The sequence below is a fragment of the Aedes aegypti genome, chromosome 2 (genome assembly GCF_002204515.2).
Source record: "Aedes aegypti strain LVP_AGWG chromosome 2, AaegL5.0 Primary Assembly, whole genome shotgun sequence".
NCBI classification, from domain to species: Eukaryota; Metazoa; Arthropoda; class Insecta; order Diptera; family Culicidae; genus Aedes; species Aedes aegypti.
Genome location: NC_035108.1, coordinates 351082424 through 351099469, shown reverse-complemented (window position 1 = coordinate 351099469; position 17046 = coordinate 351082424). Strand labels below are relative to the sequence as shown.

Sequence of the window (17046 nt, the reverse complement as noted above, 5' to 3'; positions counted from 1 at the left end):
TTGATTCGTTTGCCTGTTTCGTTTTCCACCAGCGATTTGAAATCTTGAAAGCATTCCAACACTTGCTTCTTGGACTTTAGAAAATAGACGAACATTTTACGACTGTTGTCGTCGATGAACGTTAGAAAATAACGACTGCCACCGATCGACGCATTCTCCATTGGACCGCACAGGTCACTGTGAATCAGTTCCAACACCTCACCTGCACGATGGCCACTTTTCTTGAAGGGGTGACGAAAGTGCTTGCCCTTCAAACACGCAACACAGGGCGTCACATCTGCATCCTCAAAATCGATTCCCGTGGCTATGGACCGAAGCGTCTTCAGGCCGTGCATGTTCAAATGCCCCATTCGACGGTGCCACAATTCCATATCGAATTCTTCCTTGGCCGTGCACGTAATTTGTTCGTCGGCTACACACAATTTGTAGAGACCGCCACTTGCTCGTCCAATGGCCACCACCTCGTTGGAAGCCGATCGCACCTCACATGCATCCTTCGAGAACGTCACCGTGTAATCGTTGCTGCAAATTCTACTCACGGATATCAAATTGATCGCCAGATCAGGAATGCTCAGCACGTTGGACAAAGAAACATTGCACGTGCCATCCCCGATATCCGCTTTGAGCTTCACGTTACCAACGGCTTCTACCTTCGAAACAGCATTATTCGCCACGCTAATTTGCTGCTGAACATCTTTCGCACCGTCCAATGCGACTCCACCGTTGCACATGTGCGAGGTAGCCCCAGAATCGAAAATCCAACTCACCTCGCGCTTGCTGGACGACTCGCTAACTGTAAACGCAGCATGCGTATCGGATTTGGGCTTCTTCTTCTCATCCTTCACCGGACACTCCGCAGCGTAGTGCCCCAATCGCTTGCATCGATAGCACTTCACGCCGGCCTTGTTGGACGACGACTTCGATCCTTTTCGCTGAGAATAAAACGCACCATCTTGTCCGCTCGAGCTTGAACCGCCGGAAACCATGACGTCTTGCAGTATCTTGGCCTTCACAGCGTCCGCCGTAATTTTTCTTCCAGACGCCTCGAGGCCCATTATCATTGGTTCGTACACCTCGGGAAGTCCCATCAGCAGCAGACTGGCCAACCACTCGTCGTCGACCTTGAATCCCGCTTCGCTCAGCTTATGACTAGTGCACATCATTTCGTTGACGTACGCTTCAACGGTGGAATAATCTCCTAACCGAATACTGGTCAACTTACGCAGCAATCCGATCCGCCGAGTCATCCCGTCATCCTGGAAAGCGTTTTTGAGGTTGTCCCATGCTTGCTTCGGTGTGTTTGCCGATTGCACCAAGCTATAGTTGATCGGCTCGATGCTGAGGCAAATGGTAGCTAGTGCCCTCAGAGACAGCGCGTTCTCCGGGTCACCTTCTTCCGGTGCATTTACGGCATCCCACGTTCCCTCACGGATCAGTAGCATTTTGGTCGCAAATGCCCATGACGAGTAGTTTTCTCGCCCACGAAGCCGTTCCACAACGGGCAGCGTCACACCTCCGCTTCCGAGTAGTCTTCCGCCTCCAACTCCGGCAAGTCCTCCGTTCCCATCTCCGGTAGGTCTTCGGATTCCATCTCCGGAACCGGATTGGTTTTCGTTGGCTTGAGACATCTTGATTCAGGAACGCAAAGAAATCTTGAGATCGGAAACCTTCAGTGAAAAATTTTCACACTTGTTTGGCCGTTACTAAGGCAACCAATCGGCTGGGCCAATAACCTAAAGGTTCTTAGATCGAAATAAAACACGTCTGATTATGATTAACGTTACAGACAGAATGAGGATTTATTCAAATCGAAATTCATGGCTTACTATGATAACAGGTTTCATGTCTGATGTTACCAGTAAATAAAATAAATTCTTCCCTGCTTGCTGATTTTAATTTTACTGGGAAAGATTGAAAAGCTCGTTGCACGCCATTAATGAATGAGCTCCTCCCAAATGTGGCGCTAGAAGAAACGTAAATAAATGGGCCCGCCAGCAAGTTTCAAAGCTGGTAAACAAATAAAAAACATATGATTTGAAACGTCTCATAAAATGGCTTATTGGTCGTTTTGAATACCCACCCACCCCCTTGTAACGCTTTTTGTATTAATATTATTGAATTTTAGTATGAGCCGTAACATCGTTAGGACACCCACCCACCCCCTCTAGCGTTATTAAATTTGTGAATAGGCCCTAAATAGTTATAAATAAAAATAAAGTTGAGTTTACTACATTCTCTGTAGTGGAAAATGGACTATCGAAATATTGTTATTGAAATGCTTTCCAAATGCGGTAACACATACTAATCAAAGGACACCTAACAACCGCGATCCACATCACGGCCAACCTATCAAAGAAAAGCTATCTTTGACTTCGCCTTCCTTGTGAAATATCTTACCGCGTTTGGTGCTCCCGCATTTGATATTTGCATTTCAAACGCACACAGCATTACATAAGGCCCAAACGCAATGATAGCGGAACGGCAACGGAATGCGGAACCGGTTCGCCAGCATGAATCACAACATCTCGACTGAGCTGACAACGAATGAAATTGGATCAACGCTGAGTCGACAAGCTGATTATAGTTCATACTGGCGAACCGGTTCCGCATTCCGTTGCCGTTCCGCTATCATTGCGTTTGGGCCTATAGGAATCACTTATGAAAATTCGCCAAAATAAATCGGGTTGCAATTTATAGCTTTGCCTTATGAAACCAAAAATTTTAAAACAAAAAATGTTTTCGCGGCAATCTGGAATCGAACCAAGGACCTTGCGATTGTTAAGGCCCAAACGCAATGATAGCGGAACGGCAACGGAATGCGGAACCGGTTCGCCAGCATGAACTATGATCAGCTTGTCGACTCAGTGTTGATCCAATTTCATTCGTTGTCAGCTCAGTCGAGATGTTGTGATTCATGCTGGCGAACCGGTTCCGCATTCCGTTGCCGTTCCGCTATCATTGCGTTTGGGCCTTTAAAGCCCAAACTCAATAATAGCGGAACGGCAACGGAAAGTGGAACCGGTTCGCCAGCATGAATCACACCATCTCGACTGAGCTGTCAACGATAGAAAAAGGACCAACACTAAGTCGACAAGCATGTTCATGCTGGCGAACCGGTTCCACATTCCGTTGCCGTTCCGCTATCGTTGCGTTTGGGCCTTTAGGCCCGTGCGTAAACTACGCGCCTATCGACGCCTTGATGTGAGTTGATGGTAGAACGATATTGCTGTTTGCATTTGAGATGCAAATCTTGACTAAACGTCCTCCAAATGCGGTAACACAAAACAATCAAAGGACAGCTAGCAACGATTTTACAAATCACCGCCGCCCTAGCATCTATCGAATCTATCTAATCTAAATCTATCTTTGACACCGCATTTCTTGTGAAAAATTTACCGCGTTTGATGTTTCCGCATTTGATATTTGCATTTCAAACGCACACAGCAATACATAAAACCTTCGAATTGCAATAACCGTTTCACTTTTCATAAGGCAAAATGTATGTAATTCGACAGTCTAGTTCACAGCGTGCACTAGTCACCCCAAAACCGTGTAGGGGGCTTTAACCCCCTTATTTACTGACGTATAATCCCACACTGAGAGCAGTATTGCAGTAAAAATTACCATGTTGATGGTTTAAATTAAATACATCGCACCATTTGATTTGTGCAGACTACGTTACACATTCATCTCAAACGGGATGTGTGGTCTTTTTTACCATGCCGACGATATTCGAAGCATCAGTTAAAACTACCATGCTACATGGTAATATTGAGAACGAATTATTGTCAATTTTTTTTACCATGCGATGCGTTTAAAAAGACAGCTATCGGATAGTAAATTTGAATACTCTTTATATTTATTCCAACTTTTTTTAAATCAATATACCTATTCCATTACTAAAATCATAATCGTTTATTTAATAATAATGTCTATAATAATTTATTGTTCTTTAATCCATAAAAAGCGAATCTTAGATATGAAGACGGCGCTTGTAGTGGAGTCCTGTAATGAATTTAATGTCCGTATTTGCTTTCACCGATCTCTGATCCACGATTATAGCGGCTAATTCAACTTATGCTCCACATCGCTCGAGTTATCTGTTGAAAAAAAATGTGCACGATTAATATTCCGTCAATTTACAAAAAGTAACAAATCGATGATTGGTAGAATACTCACCAAGAAACATAGTAAAAATTAATCTTAATTATAATTTGGATAACTTAATTGGGCCTGGAAATTGAATGGTATCATCTGCAACATGAAAAGAAGTTGTTGAGCGATTTGTTTGTTTTGTGTATTAAATTTCAATATTTCTTACCAACTCGAGATCAACAGCAACATGGGTACAATATTATGAAAAATAAACAAAACTTTGTTCAATATTACGCCTAAAGCACTGAAAATAATACTTTTTCTGTCCACACTTGTGTTAACTTTTCACAAGCTGACGGAGAAAAACAGCCATGTTGATGGGGGCATTATTACTACGCTTTTGTTGTGTAAATTACCATGCACATGGTAAAAATGATAACATTGCTCATTAAAAATTAAGGATCTTGTGTTTATCTCCAATACATGACAATAGTGCACTTGACTGCACATGGTAGTAAATTTTATCCATTGCTGGCATAGTAATTTCAACAACATTTCAGTAATTATGAAGACAAACACATTAAATTTCAACATAATTCTGAATAGTAATATTAAGAACCATGAAGTGGTTGTAGTTACTCCAACATTAATTTCAGTGCATGCATCAATCGTACCACAGTATACCAGACCGTAAACGAAAAGAATCTGGCAAACAAAAAGCCGAACGAGACGACGAAACGTCACCTGCTCTGGCAAAGTGTACGCAGAAAATCGTACGAGTGTTGTGCCGTGCAAGCGAAATTTGTGAATATTTTGTTCGCCCAGCGAGACGATTGTGAAATCGGTACTTCTACGGACAAAGTCTGAACCGCCTGGCCCTTGGCGCGTATCGGTTAGATGGCTACCTCAATCACCAGTTACGATTACGAGTGTACGCGCAAGTGCCACCTGCCGCACCACGGAAATGCAATTACGGCGGCCCTGACAAAGAAGTCCGTCTCTGATGAACTTCTGGCGGCGTACGTGGCCAAGATCTGTCGGAATTTTGCCGAAATAGTGGACGATCAGGTTGGTCTTCATTGTAGATTGAAGGTATAGATTTTAAAGTTTTGAAATTTGTTACTTTGTAGGGAAGAAGTGGCCTTCATTTGGCGGCATCGGTGGGACGGTTTGCCATCGCCGAATGGTTGCTCAACAATGGGGCCAGTATTGCGCTCAAGGATGGCGAGTCCGGCCACACAGCCCTCCACCGGGCAATGTACTACGGCTGTGTGGGGGTGGCCGTGCTGTTACTCAAACACGGAGCCATCATTGACGTTCCGGATGAGGACTTTGTCAATCCGCTGCAGCTTTGCAGTAACATCCCAAAGCATAAGGACAGGTGAGGTGTCTTGGTCCGTCAATGATAACAGGGTGGCCGCTCAGAACCGAAAAACAAATTCCTGAGTTTTTCCTCATAAAATTTAAAACAAAACGTCATTTACATATATTGAAGGGATTTCGCGCGGATTAAATTTGAATCATCAAAATCATATAAATTTGTATGCAAAATTTTGGGTTTCAATTTTACTACATTTTTCAACAACACTGACCTTCAAAAGAGCCATAAATGAAAAGTCACAGTGCAGGTAACGCAGCTGAACCTGAACCACTGTGACGCAGCTCAGCAATTGCTGTATCAGGCAGTTACTGAGTGGGGGACGGACATCGCCATCATATCGGACCCATACCGAGTACCCGCCGGCAACGGTAACTGGGTCGTGGATGGATCCGGAAAAATGGCGGCGATATGTACGACGGGTAAATACCCCGTCCAGAAGTTGGTGTCTACTACCTACGAGGGCTTCGTGATCGCCAAGGTAAACGGGGTCCTCTTCTGTAGCTGCTATGCGCCTCCGAGTTGGTCGACCGAGCGGTTCACGCAGATGTTGGACTGTATGACGACCGTGCTGACAGGGCGAAGGCCAGTAGTGGGTGACTTCAATGCCTGGGCCGTGGAATGGGGAAGCCGTATCACGAACCAGCAGGGTCTAATCCTGCTAGAGTCACTGGCCGTGCTAGATGTCGATCTGGCTAATGTTGGTACCAAAAGTACCTTTAGCCGAAACGGAGCGGAGTCGATTATCGACGTTACTTTTTGTAGTCCTGGCCTAACGAGTAGTTCGAACTAGAGGGTAGACAATGCCTACACTCACAGCGACCACCTGGCAGTTCGCTACAGTATCGACTACAAGGCAGCGAGTAGAGGAAGCGGCTAGGTCAAGGCCAAGCCCTCGTAGGTGGAAGACATCGTACTTCAATGACGAAGTACTTAGAGAGGTGCTCCGCCGTGAGCGTAACCTACTCGGCCTAAGCGGGGACGAACTGGTAGCGGTGCTCTCGCGTGCATGCGATGCGACTATGCCTAGGCAAGTCCACCCTAGGAATGGGAGACCACCGACGTACTGGTGGACTCAAGCGATTGCGAACCTGCGTCGTGTATGCCTACGGGCCAGGAGCCGGATGCAGCGAGCACGTACCGAGGAGGAGCGTGAAGAACGACGGGTGGCGTTCACCGCTGCCAAAGTCGCGCTGAAGTCCGAGATAAAGGCAAGCAAAAAGGCCTGCTTTGAGGGACTCTGTCAGAGTGGTGAGGGTTTTCAGTACTAAGGCAATGGCACATATTCCGAACAAAATCGGAAAAAGTGAGACGCCAAATCGAAGGAAGCGATTCTGGTCAGTTACGAGAACACCAAGTCCTACCGGCTGTACGATCCCGTGAAGAAAACTATTTTCAAAAGTCGTGATGTCGTGTTCATCTCGGAAGGTTCCGAAAAGCAGAGGCAAACGACTGTTCACAGCCAGCAACGAGTGAAAACCTACGTTAGTCTGGATTGCGATCCGGATGTTGCTGTTGCAGAAGAGCGACAGTACCAGGAACCAGAACCTGTCCATATCCAAGATACCGATGAAATGCAGTCTGAAGCAGAACAAGAGTCAGATTCCGATCTGGAGTATTTTTCGCAGGTTGAAACCAGCGTTGCCGAAGATTACAGTCAAGATTCTAATGACGAGACAGGTGACGTGACGATTATTGAACTCCCCCCGCGAAAATCTTCACATCCACCCATGTCACGCGCCATGTTGAGGCGCAACGCAGCAAGGTTTGAAAGCGAGCAGTTGTCGGTCTATACGATCTGCTGATCCCCGAACACCGGCGGATGCCATGCCTGACGCGATTCAATGGCAGGCCACCATGGATGAGGAATTTCAAGCGTTGATGGATAACGGAACGTGGGAGCTGGTTCAACTTCCTTCGAACAAAAAAGGCATTGGATGCAAATGGTTGTTCAAAATGGAGATCGACGAGAAGGGTGCCGTCGTACAGCGCAAGGCGAGAATCGTAGCAGAAGGCTACAGGCTAGCACCGATGAACATGAATTCTTCGCGCCGGTGGCAATGCAGATGACGTTCCGGACTTTGCTGACCGTCGCCAGCCAGAGGAAAGCTGTTATCAAGCACGTCGACGTCAAAACGGCGTATCTGAATGGTGAACTGGAAGAAACCAGTTTTATGAGGCAGCCGGAGGGATACATCACCGGCCACGACCATACCGTGTGTCGTTTGAGGAAGAGCCTATACGGATTGAAGCAGTCCGCTCGAGTGTGAAAACAGAAGGTGGATTCTGTTTTCAAGTTCCAGCATTCCAGCTGAATCCGTGCCTGTACATCCGCAAGAAGAACGGCAAGACAGCATACATCCTCATTTATGTGTACGATATGGTCAGGTCCGTCCCACTCGGGCTCAGATTGGGTACCACTTCTAGTACTGCATTTGGTCCCTCGGTAGTGCAAAAGGTACCCAAGTTTGACAGATCGCAGTACACTTTGAACGGCATTCTAGATTACCTTATGAGCCATAAAATTTTGGGCAACTGCAAGGGACATGGGGGTCTTTAATTTGTCTTTGATATGGTGATTGTTACGCAGGCTGAGAAAGAGTTCGACGCTATTTTGAAAAGTCTGCAAGCCCACTTCACCGTGTCCAACCTCGGTGATATACGTCACTTCCTGGGGATTTAGGTGGAGAAGAGCGACGCCGGATACCAATCAAGCGGTGTACATCTGGAAGTTCGTACATAGGTTCAACATGGAGAATGCTAAGCCATCGAAGACTCCTTTCGACCAAAGACAAATTAAAGACTCCCATGTCCCTTGCAGTTTCCCAAAATTTTATGGCTCATAAGGTAATCTAGAATGCGGTGAAAAGTGTACTGCGATCTGTCAAACTTGGGTACCTTTTGCACTACCGAGGGACCAAATGCAGTACTAGAAGTGGTACCCAATCTGAGCCCGAGTGTGACGGACCTGTTTCGACCCTGGTTATTTCTAGCATGGAGAGGAGGTGGATCAGCTGCCGAACAACAAAGTCTATCTGAGTCTGATCGGTGGCCTGCTGCACGTAGCGGTGCACATAAGACCGGATATCGCTGTCAGCACCTCCATCCTGGCGCAGACATCAAGCTGTCAAAATCAGCATGATTGGAACGAGGCGAAACGGGTTCTGCGCTATCTGGCAACAACAAGCGACCACAAGCTGCACCCGGGTTCATTGAAAGATGGACTGCAAATGTTCGTCAACGCCGACTGGGCTGGGAACTTTCGCGATCGGAAGCCGAACTCCGATCATCTCGGGCTTTTTGGCGAAGGCGTCATCGCATGCGGCTCCCGGAAGCAGACTTGTGTGGCACTGAGGTACACCGAAGCGGATTTCGTTGCACTCGCCGAAGGGTGCCAAGAGCTTTGTTGGTTATTGAAAGAACTTGGAGAAGTTCAACAGTCAACGACCGTGTTTGAGGACAAACAGAGTTGTATAAGGGGCCTTCCTTAGCCGACTGGTCTGCGGCTACAAAACAAAGCCATGCTGAAGATATCTGGGCTCGATACCCGGTCGGCCCAGGATCTTTTCGTAATGGAAATTTCCTTGATTTCCCTGGGCATAAATTATAATCTTATTTGCCACGCTACGCCATATACGAATGCGAAAATGGCAACTTTGGCAAAGAAAGCTCTCAGTTAATAACTGTGGAAGTGCACATTGAACTCTAAGCAGAGAAGCAGGCTCTGTCCCAGTGAGGACGGAATGCCAAGAAGAAGAAGATTTTTTTTTAAATAGGCGAAACTTAGAAATAATTCACAGTACCGGAACCAACAAATTATGTCCCAAATTCTGAGGTTTTTGAAGTCTCTAAGATTTAATGCTATTTGTTGAACAGTAATAACAAAAAAAAAATACATAATACATGTTATGAAACGCTTTCAATTTTGATTTAGAACCTCTTTAATTTTTGATTATAAGTATTAATACCAATAGTAATAGAATTATCAATAAATAATTATTTTAAACTCACCGTAGAACTAACATTAGAGATAGAGCTGAAATTAACTTCCCTGTAACTAAAATTTACCGATGATTCAAAACTATTTCCAATGATTTTAAATTAATGAGGTTTCCGGTTTCGAAATTCCAAGTGGATGACCACCCTGTTCGTCATTGGTTGTTACAAGGTCGATGTAGTAATTGAATCCTAATTGCAGTGGTATCGGTAATGAAATAGTAGTCTGGGGAAAGAACAAAAACTACAACCTCGGAATTGGAAATGTCGAAGGTAGAGACACGCCAGATTGCATCGATTACTTCCGGAAGCATCGTATCCCCATCGCGAAGATGTCGATCAACGCCTATCACAGTGTGTTTTTGACAAAGGATGGGGATGTGTACGCCACAGGACATGGCCGAGGGGGACGGTTAGGGAACGGAGCCGAGAATACGGTGGCGTTCCCAATCCGGATAGCCGTTCACACGAGAAGCGCCGAGGAGCGGATAGTCGACGTTAGCACCGGAAGGCATCACACGCTGCTGCTGTCCGATCACAACTGTGTAAGAGATTTGCGATAGATCGTATATTATTTGGGGCAAGGTACTGATCAATTGATTGTAGATTTACTCCTGCGGAGAGAACAACCACTGCCAGTTAGGAATTAAGCCACCCCCGGAGAAGCAATTGACATTCAAAGAGATTGGCGGGTTGCACAATTTTGCGTAAGTATAACTTCAATCTTTACCGAGGCTCCCAGACCGTTATTATCATAAAAAAATCTCCATCAAATCCTGTGCTCACCTATTCTATGGTTGAGCAAATCTAGGCAAAATTTAAAAAAAAGATCGTAGTTACTTGTTTTGTAGCTAGTTACGCTTTTTGATATTTTAAGTCCTCAAAGTAAAAAAAAATCAGATAATCGAATTACTTGATTTGATTATTTCAAGAAAATTGCAAGCGTATTTTTTTTGTTCATACTAAGCCGAGTAAGCTGCATAGTCATAGAAAACGATAAGTCAGTGCAGGGTAATAACGTTCTGGAGAGCATCGTGAGTGAAGTACTTCGTCTAACTGTTAATTTTCTTTACAGAGATAAGCGAATCAACCGAATAATAGCCAAAGACTACCACTCGATAGCGATCTGCGAGGCGGACGTGTTCGTGTGGGGTCAAAACGGGGGCCAATTTGGCATGAAGAAGGAAGTGAACCCGGTTATGCTTCCGAAAGCGCTTCCCCTAGAAATCGAACAGGGCAAGGACAAACTGGCAGTTGCCAACGTGGACACCACAATCAAGCTAGTCGAATCGAGCAATGCAGCAATTGTAGTTTACACCAAGTCTAGTTATTTGTACATATTTAATAATTTTAAGCGAAAGACATACAAGAACCCCCTGATGGAGAAGTTTGAGTGCATTTCCGTGTCCGGTGGGGAGTTCGTCACGAAAAAGGAAGACCTTCCGAAGCATACAAAACAACTGAGGATTTTGGCCTTCACGGTTTCAAGAAACATCTACATTTGGTATGAAGACTGTCAGCAGTTTGTGCGATGTGTATTTGCCCAGTCCAGGAATTTGGAAATTGAGAGGATCCTTTGGTGCAACAACAACGCCCTGGTGCTGCTGCTGGGAAATTTGTACTACGGAACCATAACGCACAAACTGAACGCGCATGCAGTTACTCAAATCAGTGAGTACACGGAGACGTACGCGAAAAAGGAGATGAGCACCACCACCAAGACGAGAATCGAGCTGAAGCGTATAAAGAATTTGAACAATGTGACTGATTTTGTGTGCGACGATGATGGGGAGAATTTTGCAGCACTGCTGGTAAGTTTCGATAACTGTTGTTATCAGTTCCAGCGATCTTTGATTATTTCAATCAATCGAAATCTTTTCAAGGTGGATTTGGATAGATTTGATTTTATAAAATCCTTGCAATGAATACTGATGCAAATACTAGAAGCTCTAGAGAATTCCATAGATGTCTCAAACTGCATTTTTTTCTAGTGCATTCAGGGATTCCTCCAGAGATCCCCTAAGTAATTCTTCCAGTGATTCGTCAATCCTTTCAGCGATTTATCAAGAGCTGTTTTACAATTCATAATTTTTTTATAATTTGCTTCCTAAACTTCTTCAGCAGATCAACGCTAATACCTACAGCAATTTTTACTGGGATTGCTCCGAAAATGTAGTGAATCTTCCAGAATCTACTCCAGAGATTTTCTCAGCTATTCTTCAACTGCTTTCTCCAACGAACTTCAGGAGATCATCCGTAGATTCCTTCAGGAAAAATCGCAAAGGTTTATTCCAGGACTTTTGAAGAAATTCGATTTGCGATTTTGAAAACATACAAGAATGCCTCCTAGTGTCCCTATGTTTTTTATTTCTAGTGATTTGCCCAGCTGTTTTCCCAAGGATTCCTAATAAAATACCTCTAGAGATTCTATACATTCTTACATGAGATGTTTCTTGTAGGAGTTTATCAGATATTTCTCCAGGAACTTCATCACAAATTACTTCAAAATCAGCATTGTCTTCCTTTTGGCATGTCTTTCCCTCCCTCTGATACAGAGCCTGTTTCTCAACATAGTGTTATAAAAGCATTTCCACACTCATTAACTGAGAGCAATTAGACTAAGAAGGAGTCACACCACCGACGATCCACTAAAACCAGACCATGCACTGTAATTGCTCAAGTGAATGCACAGACGGCGGACCCCTTACCTTTACCTTCCTACTTTTGGGCTCCGAAACTTTTCTCCCCGGATCCACCTTGTGATATTTCATCGGGGAGGCAGAAAGCAAACTGCTTCTCCTTACTTACTTTACTTTTGATGGAGCTACGTTCTTCAAGAAATGACCTGCGCACCAATGTTACGCCAACTAATTCAATCGGTTTCTGTATCGTCCCATACTTCAAAAATCCAGCTCCACTTGATCAAGCTCGTTGCTTCCCTCTTCGTCGTGTACCGGACGGATTTGAGGTAAACACCATTTTTGCGCGATCGTGGTCCGGCATAATCACAACGTGTCCCGCCCATCGTACCCTTCCAGCTTTGGCGACTTTCTGGAAAGTTGGTTCAACGTAGAGTTGCGCAAGCTGGTGGTCAGTGTTGTAGGCAATCACGGTAGTTGACAGGTTTTCGCTGATATTCGGCAGCGCGTCCCTTAAACATTCACAACACGAGCGATCAATCGAATGTCGAGAAGAAAATGCAATTGAATGCCACTGACCGCGATAGCTTGGCTAGGAAGCGTTACGGTTTTGTTTGTTTCTGTGCTGCTTTCATTGTATGTGTGTCACATTCGACATAAAGGACAAGATCAAACTATTCATGTTGTTTATGATCCGATGTCTGAAATCTATGCAAAACTTACGATTTATGCAAATGTCATCGTATTCGACATTCAATTGACACTTTTTTTGTGTTTGTCGACGTTCATTCTAACGCTCGTGCTGTGACTGCTGACCATGGCAACGAAACGAACGTCACGCAAAGTGTCGAATGTTTACAGCACTGCTCGTGATTCATTCTTCTCCTCCATACGCCGTTCCACATACTCCGCCGAAGATCGTCCTAAGCACACGTTGTTCAAAAGCTCCTAGCGCTTGCAGATCCTCTTCGAGGATTGTCCACGTCTCATGCCCATAGAGGAATACCGGTCTTATCAGCGTCTTGAACATGGTATACTTAGTACGGAGGTTAAGTTTACCAGACCGCAAGGTAGATGTAGAGTTCGTAGAGAGCACGACTTCCGACTCAGAGAAATTATGCGTCTTCGAATTTCTCTGCTGCAGTTGTATCCGACGATACCCATGATCCGAATTTAACAAATTCATCCACCACCTCGAACTCATCGCGCTCGGTTCCCTCCAGCCAGCAGATATTTCATCTTCGACGTATTTACCTTCAATCCAACTCGATCTGCTTCACGTTACAGCCTGGTACGTTCTTCCGTCAATGTCCACGTCGTCAGCGAAACAGATGAACTGGCTGGATTTATTGCAGATCGTGTCCCTCATGTTGAAGTCCGCCCATTTCATTGAACCTTCTAGCGCAATATTGAACAGGAGGCAGGAAAGACCATCGCCTTGTCGAAGTCCTTTGCGTGTTCCAACGGCTCCGATAACGCAACTCACACAGCACTGTACACTGATGGATGTTGCCTTGATCAGTCTAGTCAGTTCCCCGAGAAAACCATTCTCTTACATAATTTTCCATAGCTCTTCGCGGTCGATGGTATTATTTGGTAATATTTGGTCCGTTCTCGATCGCCCGTTCTCGAAACCGGCTTGATAACTTCCCACATATCTGCTGCGTTAAGAACAGTGCTCGCTCGATAGATCTAACATTCTAATTTATCATCCTTTTTTTTATATTTGGTATATTACTTCCTCCTCCCACTCCTCCGGTAGCTGTTCTGTATCCCAGATTCTGGCTATCAATCGGTGCAGACAAGTAGCCAACCTGTCCGGGACCATAAGCTCTTGAGTTGTTTGATAGCATCCTTAACTTCATATATTGTGGGAGTTAGCAAATCTCCTTCATCCTCCGTACTGATGAAGCTATCCTCCTGCTGCCTTAATCTTCCTCCTCTGTGCTATTCAGGTGTTCATCGTAGTGCTACTTGCACCTTCCGCCTCACGTTCGTCAAGATATCTTCATCCTTATCCCGGCGCATTTCGGCTCGTGGTACAAAGCTTCTTACGCGTTTCTTGATAACGATACAGCTTCTCCATCTTTTCGCACTCCCAACACAATTGGTTTGCTGTTTTCGCTTCTGTTTAAAGCGTTCCACATTTTGGCGGGTACCTTGCTGCAGCCTCATCGTCCGCGCTGCAATCTTCTCGACAATCTTTAACATAAAGATAAATAAAACAAATCAACGTGAAATCTAATGCAACCGCTTCCATTTTTTAGGAAAATACTCGTCGCTGCTTCCAGATGCCAAAGCTGCTGGAATCCAACTACGACTTCGGCAACCTTCTAGCCGAAGCACACGAAATGGACGGCGTTCACGATTTAACCTTCTTGGTGGACTACCAATCCTTCCCGGTGCACAGATTCATCATCTACCACCGGTGTCGCCATTTGCGAAAGTTGGCCGAAAAACAACCCACCGAGAAGGAAATCCACCTCAAGGGATACGAAGGTCTGACGGCATCCATTTTCGAACTTGCGCTCCGGTATATCTACACGAATGAAGTGCTAGCGAAGGGGGACGTAGAAAAGTTGGTTGGGCAATTACATCCAGGCGGAACAGTGGAAGAGATGGTCACGCGGTTGCGAAAGGTGTTCAAGCAGCTAGAGATAGGGGCACTGAATGAGTCGTTGAAGAAGTTCGTTCAAGTATTCTATGATCCTTGCTTAGGGAGTAACGATTGATTCTTCTATTGTAGCTTATCCGATGACCCGACGGTCGAAGACTTCCCAAAACTATCGCGTGATTCCTATCCGGATCTTCGGGACGTAACCATTCGATTGCAGGACAATCAGGAGATCAAAGCCCATAAATGTATTCTGATGGCCCGACTCGAGTACTTCAATATGATGTTCAGCCACACGTGGACAGAAGTAAGAACAGACTTATGATTGAAATCTATAGAATATTATCAGTGAATTCCTTTTCCAAATCGTTTTAGAGTAAAACCGTAAATCTGACTACTATTCCGTTGGAGTACATGGAACCGATTGTAGATTTCATGTACAACAACGACTATCAGAAGATTCGCGACCAAAAGTATTCTGAAAATTTCCTCTTCAACATGGTGGTAATTTGCGATCAGTTCTTTATCAATGAATTGAAATCTCTATTCGAAGCCACAATCGCCGATCGGATCAATCTGAAAAACGTTGGTGAGCTACTCGAGTACGCCTTCCAGTATAACTGCGATGTGCTGAAGGATCTCTGCATGCAATTCATCAGCGTGAACCTTGCCAAAGTTTTGGAAATGCGATCACTGGACAATCTGGAACCTCCCGTTCTGGCAGAGATTGACAGGTTTTACAAGGAATTCTATCAACTTGCCGCTTACCGGACCATCACCCCATCGGCGGATGCCATTTCGGATGAAGATATGGCATTGTTTGTTGGAGATTTTAACGTAGATCTGAACGCCAAGGTGAACGAGGCCCCAACGAAAGGCAAAACCCCTAAAGGGAAAATAACACCCAAGAGTACAAAGATGCAACAAGAGAAAAGGAGCTACGAAAAAGAAGCCATGAGTTATATTAGGGATTTATCATTTGAAGAAATTCCTATTTCGAAACCGGAAGATAAGAAAGCCACTAATGTAACGAATGGTCACGAACCCGCGGTGGAAAAAGAAGTCAAAAGTTGGCATAAAGTTGTAGACAAGAAAGATCCTAGAAAAAAGTCTCTACCCGCAGCATTAAAAGCAAACGAAATTGTTAAATATGAGTCCAAAGTAACAGAAAATTACTCTAATCTTCGGGCTCTCCTTGAGAAAGGCACTTCACCCGACAAAGACCTGCTATCTCCGGCGACTCCAGATAGGAAAGACGAAGGCTACGACTCTGGCTATAGCAGCACTCGAGTAAACACTTTCAACCTCAGCGACTTTGCCATCCAAAAGCCCAAACTGTCGCAAAAACAACGCAAGCGCCTCTCTTCTACCTCGGAGAAACCTAAAGAACTGATTTCGGTCGCATCACCGGAAATAACCCCTGCCAACCCATGGAAAAACCTCAACAATTCCGCGGCCGATATGTTCAAATCGGAACCAATCGCCATACTGTCGCCACGCGGAAGTCGAAAGATCAGCAACGGCAGCTACGAACCCACATCGTCTCTGACGAACGTCCATGTCCAACCGAGTAGCATCCCGACGATATCCTCCCCCAAGGTAACCACCGCGGAGAGCAAACCGATCAAAGCCCAGAAGGAATTCAGCAAAATCCTCGATGACGAACGCAAACAGAAGCAATACTACGAGAAAATCAAGTCCAAATCGTTGGTGCACACGCAGATCGAAGAACGGGCCATCGAGGAACTGCGGCAGTTCTACAACGTGGACAGTGTGTTCGATGAGAACATTACCGTCGAGAGGTATCGGCCCAGGTCCGATACGGCAGTTAATTTTGCCGTTTGGCAGTATCAGTAGTTGAAGCTCTCGCTGTGCAAACAAACCGAGTAAAACAAAGTTTTGAATTCGTGTTATGTGTACCATATTGTTTGAAGGTAGAATAAGGCATGTCTTGTTAGGAATAAGACAAAAATTGACCATTGTGCTGAATAAAGTTTTACTTTGTACAGGTATCATGATTGTGTTGTTTTCATGCTTTGGAGATACCTAGGTGAAATTTCTGCTTGATGAACCACGACACGGAGTCGTGAATCCGAGTCTCACTAAAACGCGTATTTTTTCGCAAATTCATGTCTCAATTTGTCAAACAAACACATTGGGTCTTCTGATTACAAGTTACCAAAGGTATGTTTCAGACATACCAGCAAATCTGGTAAATGCCAGTAAAGGGCAAGCATTCTTTAATGCTTCATGTACTTTTTTTTAAATAATTGATCCAATAATTTTCATGAGAAAGAGATCGCAGCAAGCCGTGCGCGCGGGCG

At 44.9% G+C, this 17046-nt stretch overlaps 1 protein-coding gene and 1 long non-coding RNA gene across 2 annotated transcripts; one reads left to right on the top strand and one right to left on the bottom strand.

The window, feature by feature from the left end:
• Positions 1–3674: 3674 nt before the first annotated feature.
• LOC110676848 lies at positions 3675–4683 on the bottom strand. The gene is made up of 3 exons (XR_002500779.1): positions 4322–4683; positions 4180–4254; positions 3675–4100 (listed from the first exon to the last, which is right to left on the bottom strand). It is a non-coding gene; the product is annotated as an uncharacterized LOC110676848 (long non-coding RNA).
• A 117-nt stretch (positions 4684–4800) lies between these two features.
• LOC5564611 (inhibitor of Bruton tyrosine kinase) lies at positions 4801–16740 on the top strand. Its single transcript, XM_021846270.1, has 8 exons — positions 4801–5163; positions 5226–5476; positions 9672–10014; positions 10076–10176; positions 10545–11280; positions 14376–14794; positions 14855–15029; positions 15098–16740. Exons 1-8 carry the CDS (start codon positions 4993–4995, stop codon positions 16577–16579), a joined length of 3678 nt encoding a protein of 1225 aa, XP_021701962.1. The 5' UTR covers positions 4801–4992; the 3' UTR covers positions 16580–16740.
• Positions 16741–17046: the final 306 nt, after the last annotated feature.

Bases quoted from the DNA above. Each gene is read 5' to 3' on its own strand.
- LOC5564611 (XM_021846270.1), top strand. From the start codon at position 4,993: ATGGCTACCTCAATCACCAGTTACGATTACGAGTGTACGCGCAAGTGC. The intron at 11,281-14,375 runs GTAAGTTTCGAT...TCCATTTTTTAG, and splicing joins AGAATTTTGCAGCACTGCTG to GAAAATACTCGTCGCTGCTT. The intron at 14,795-14,854 runs GTTCGTTCAAGT...CTTCTATTGTAG, and splicing joins CTGAATGAGTCGTTGAAGAA to CTTATCCGATGACCCGACGG.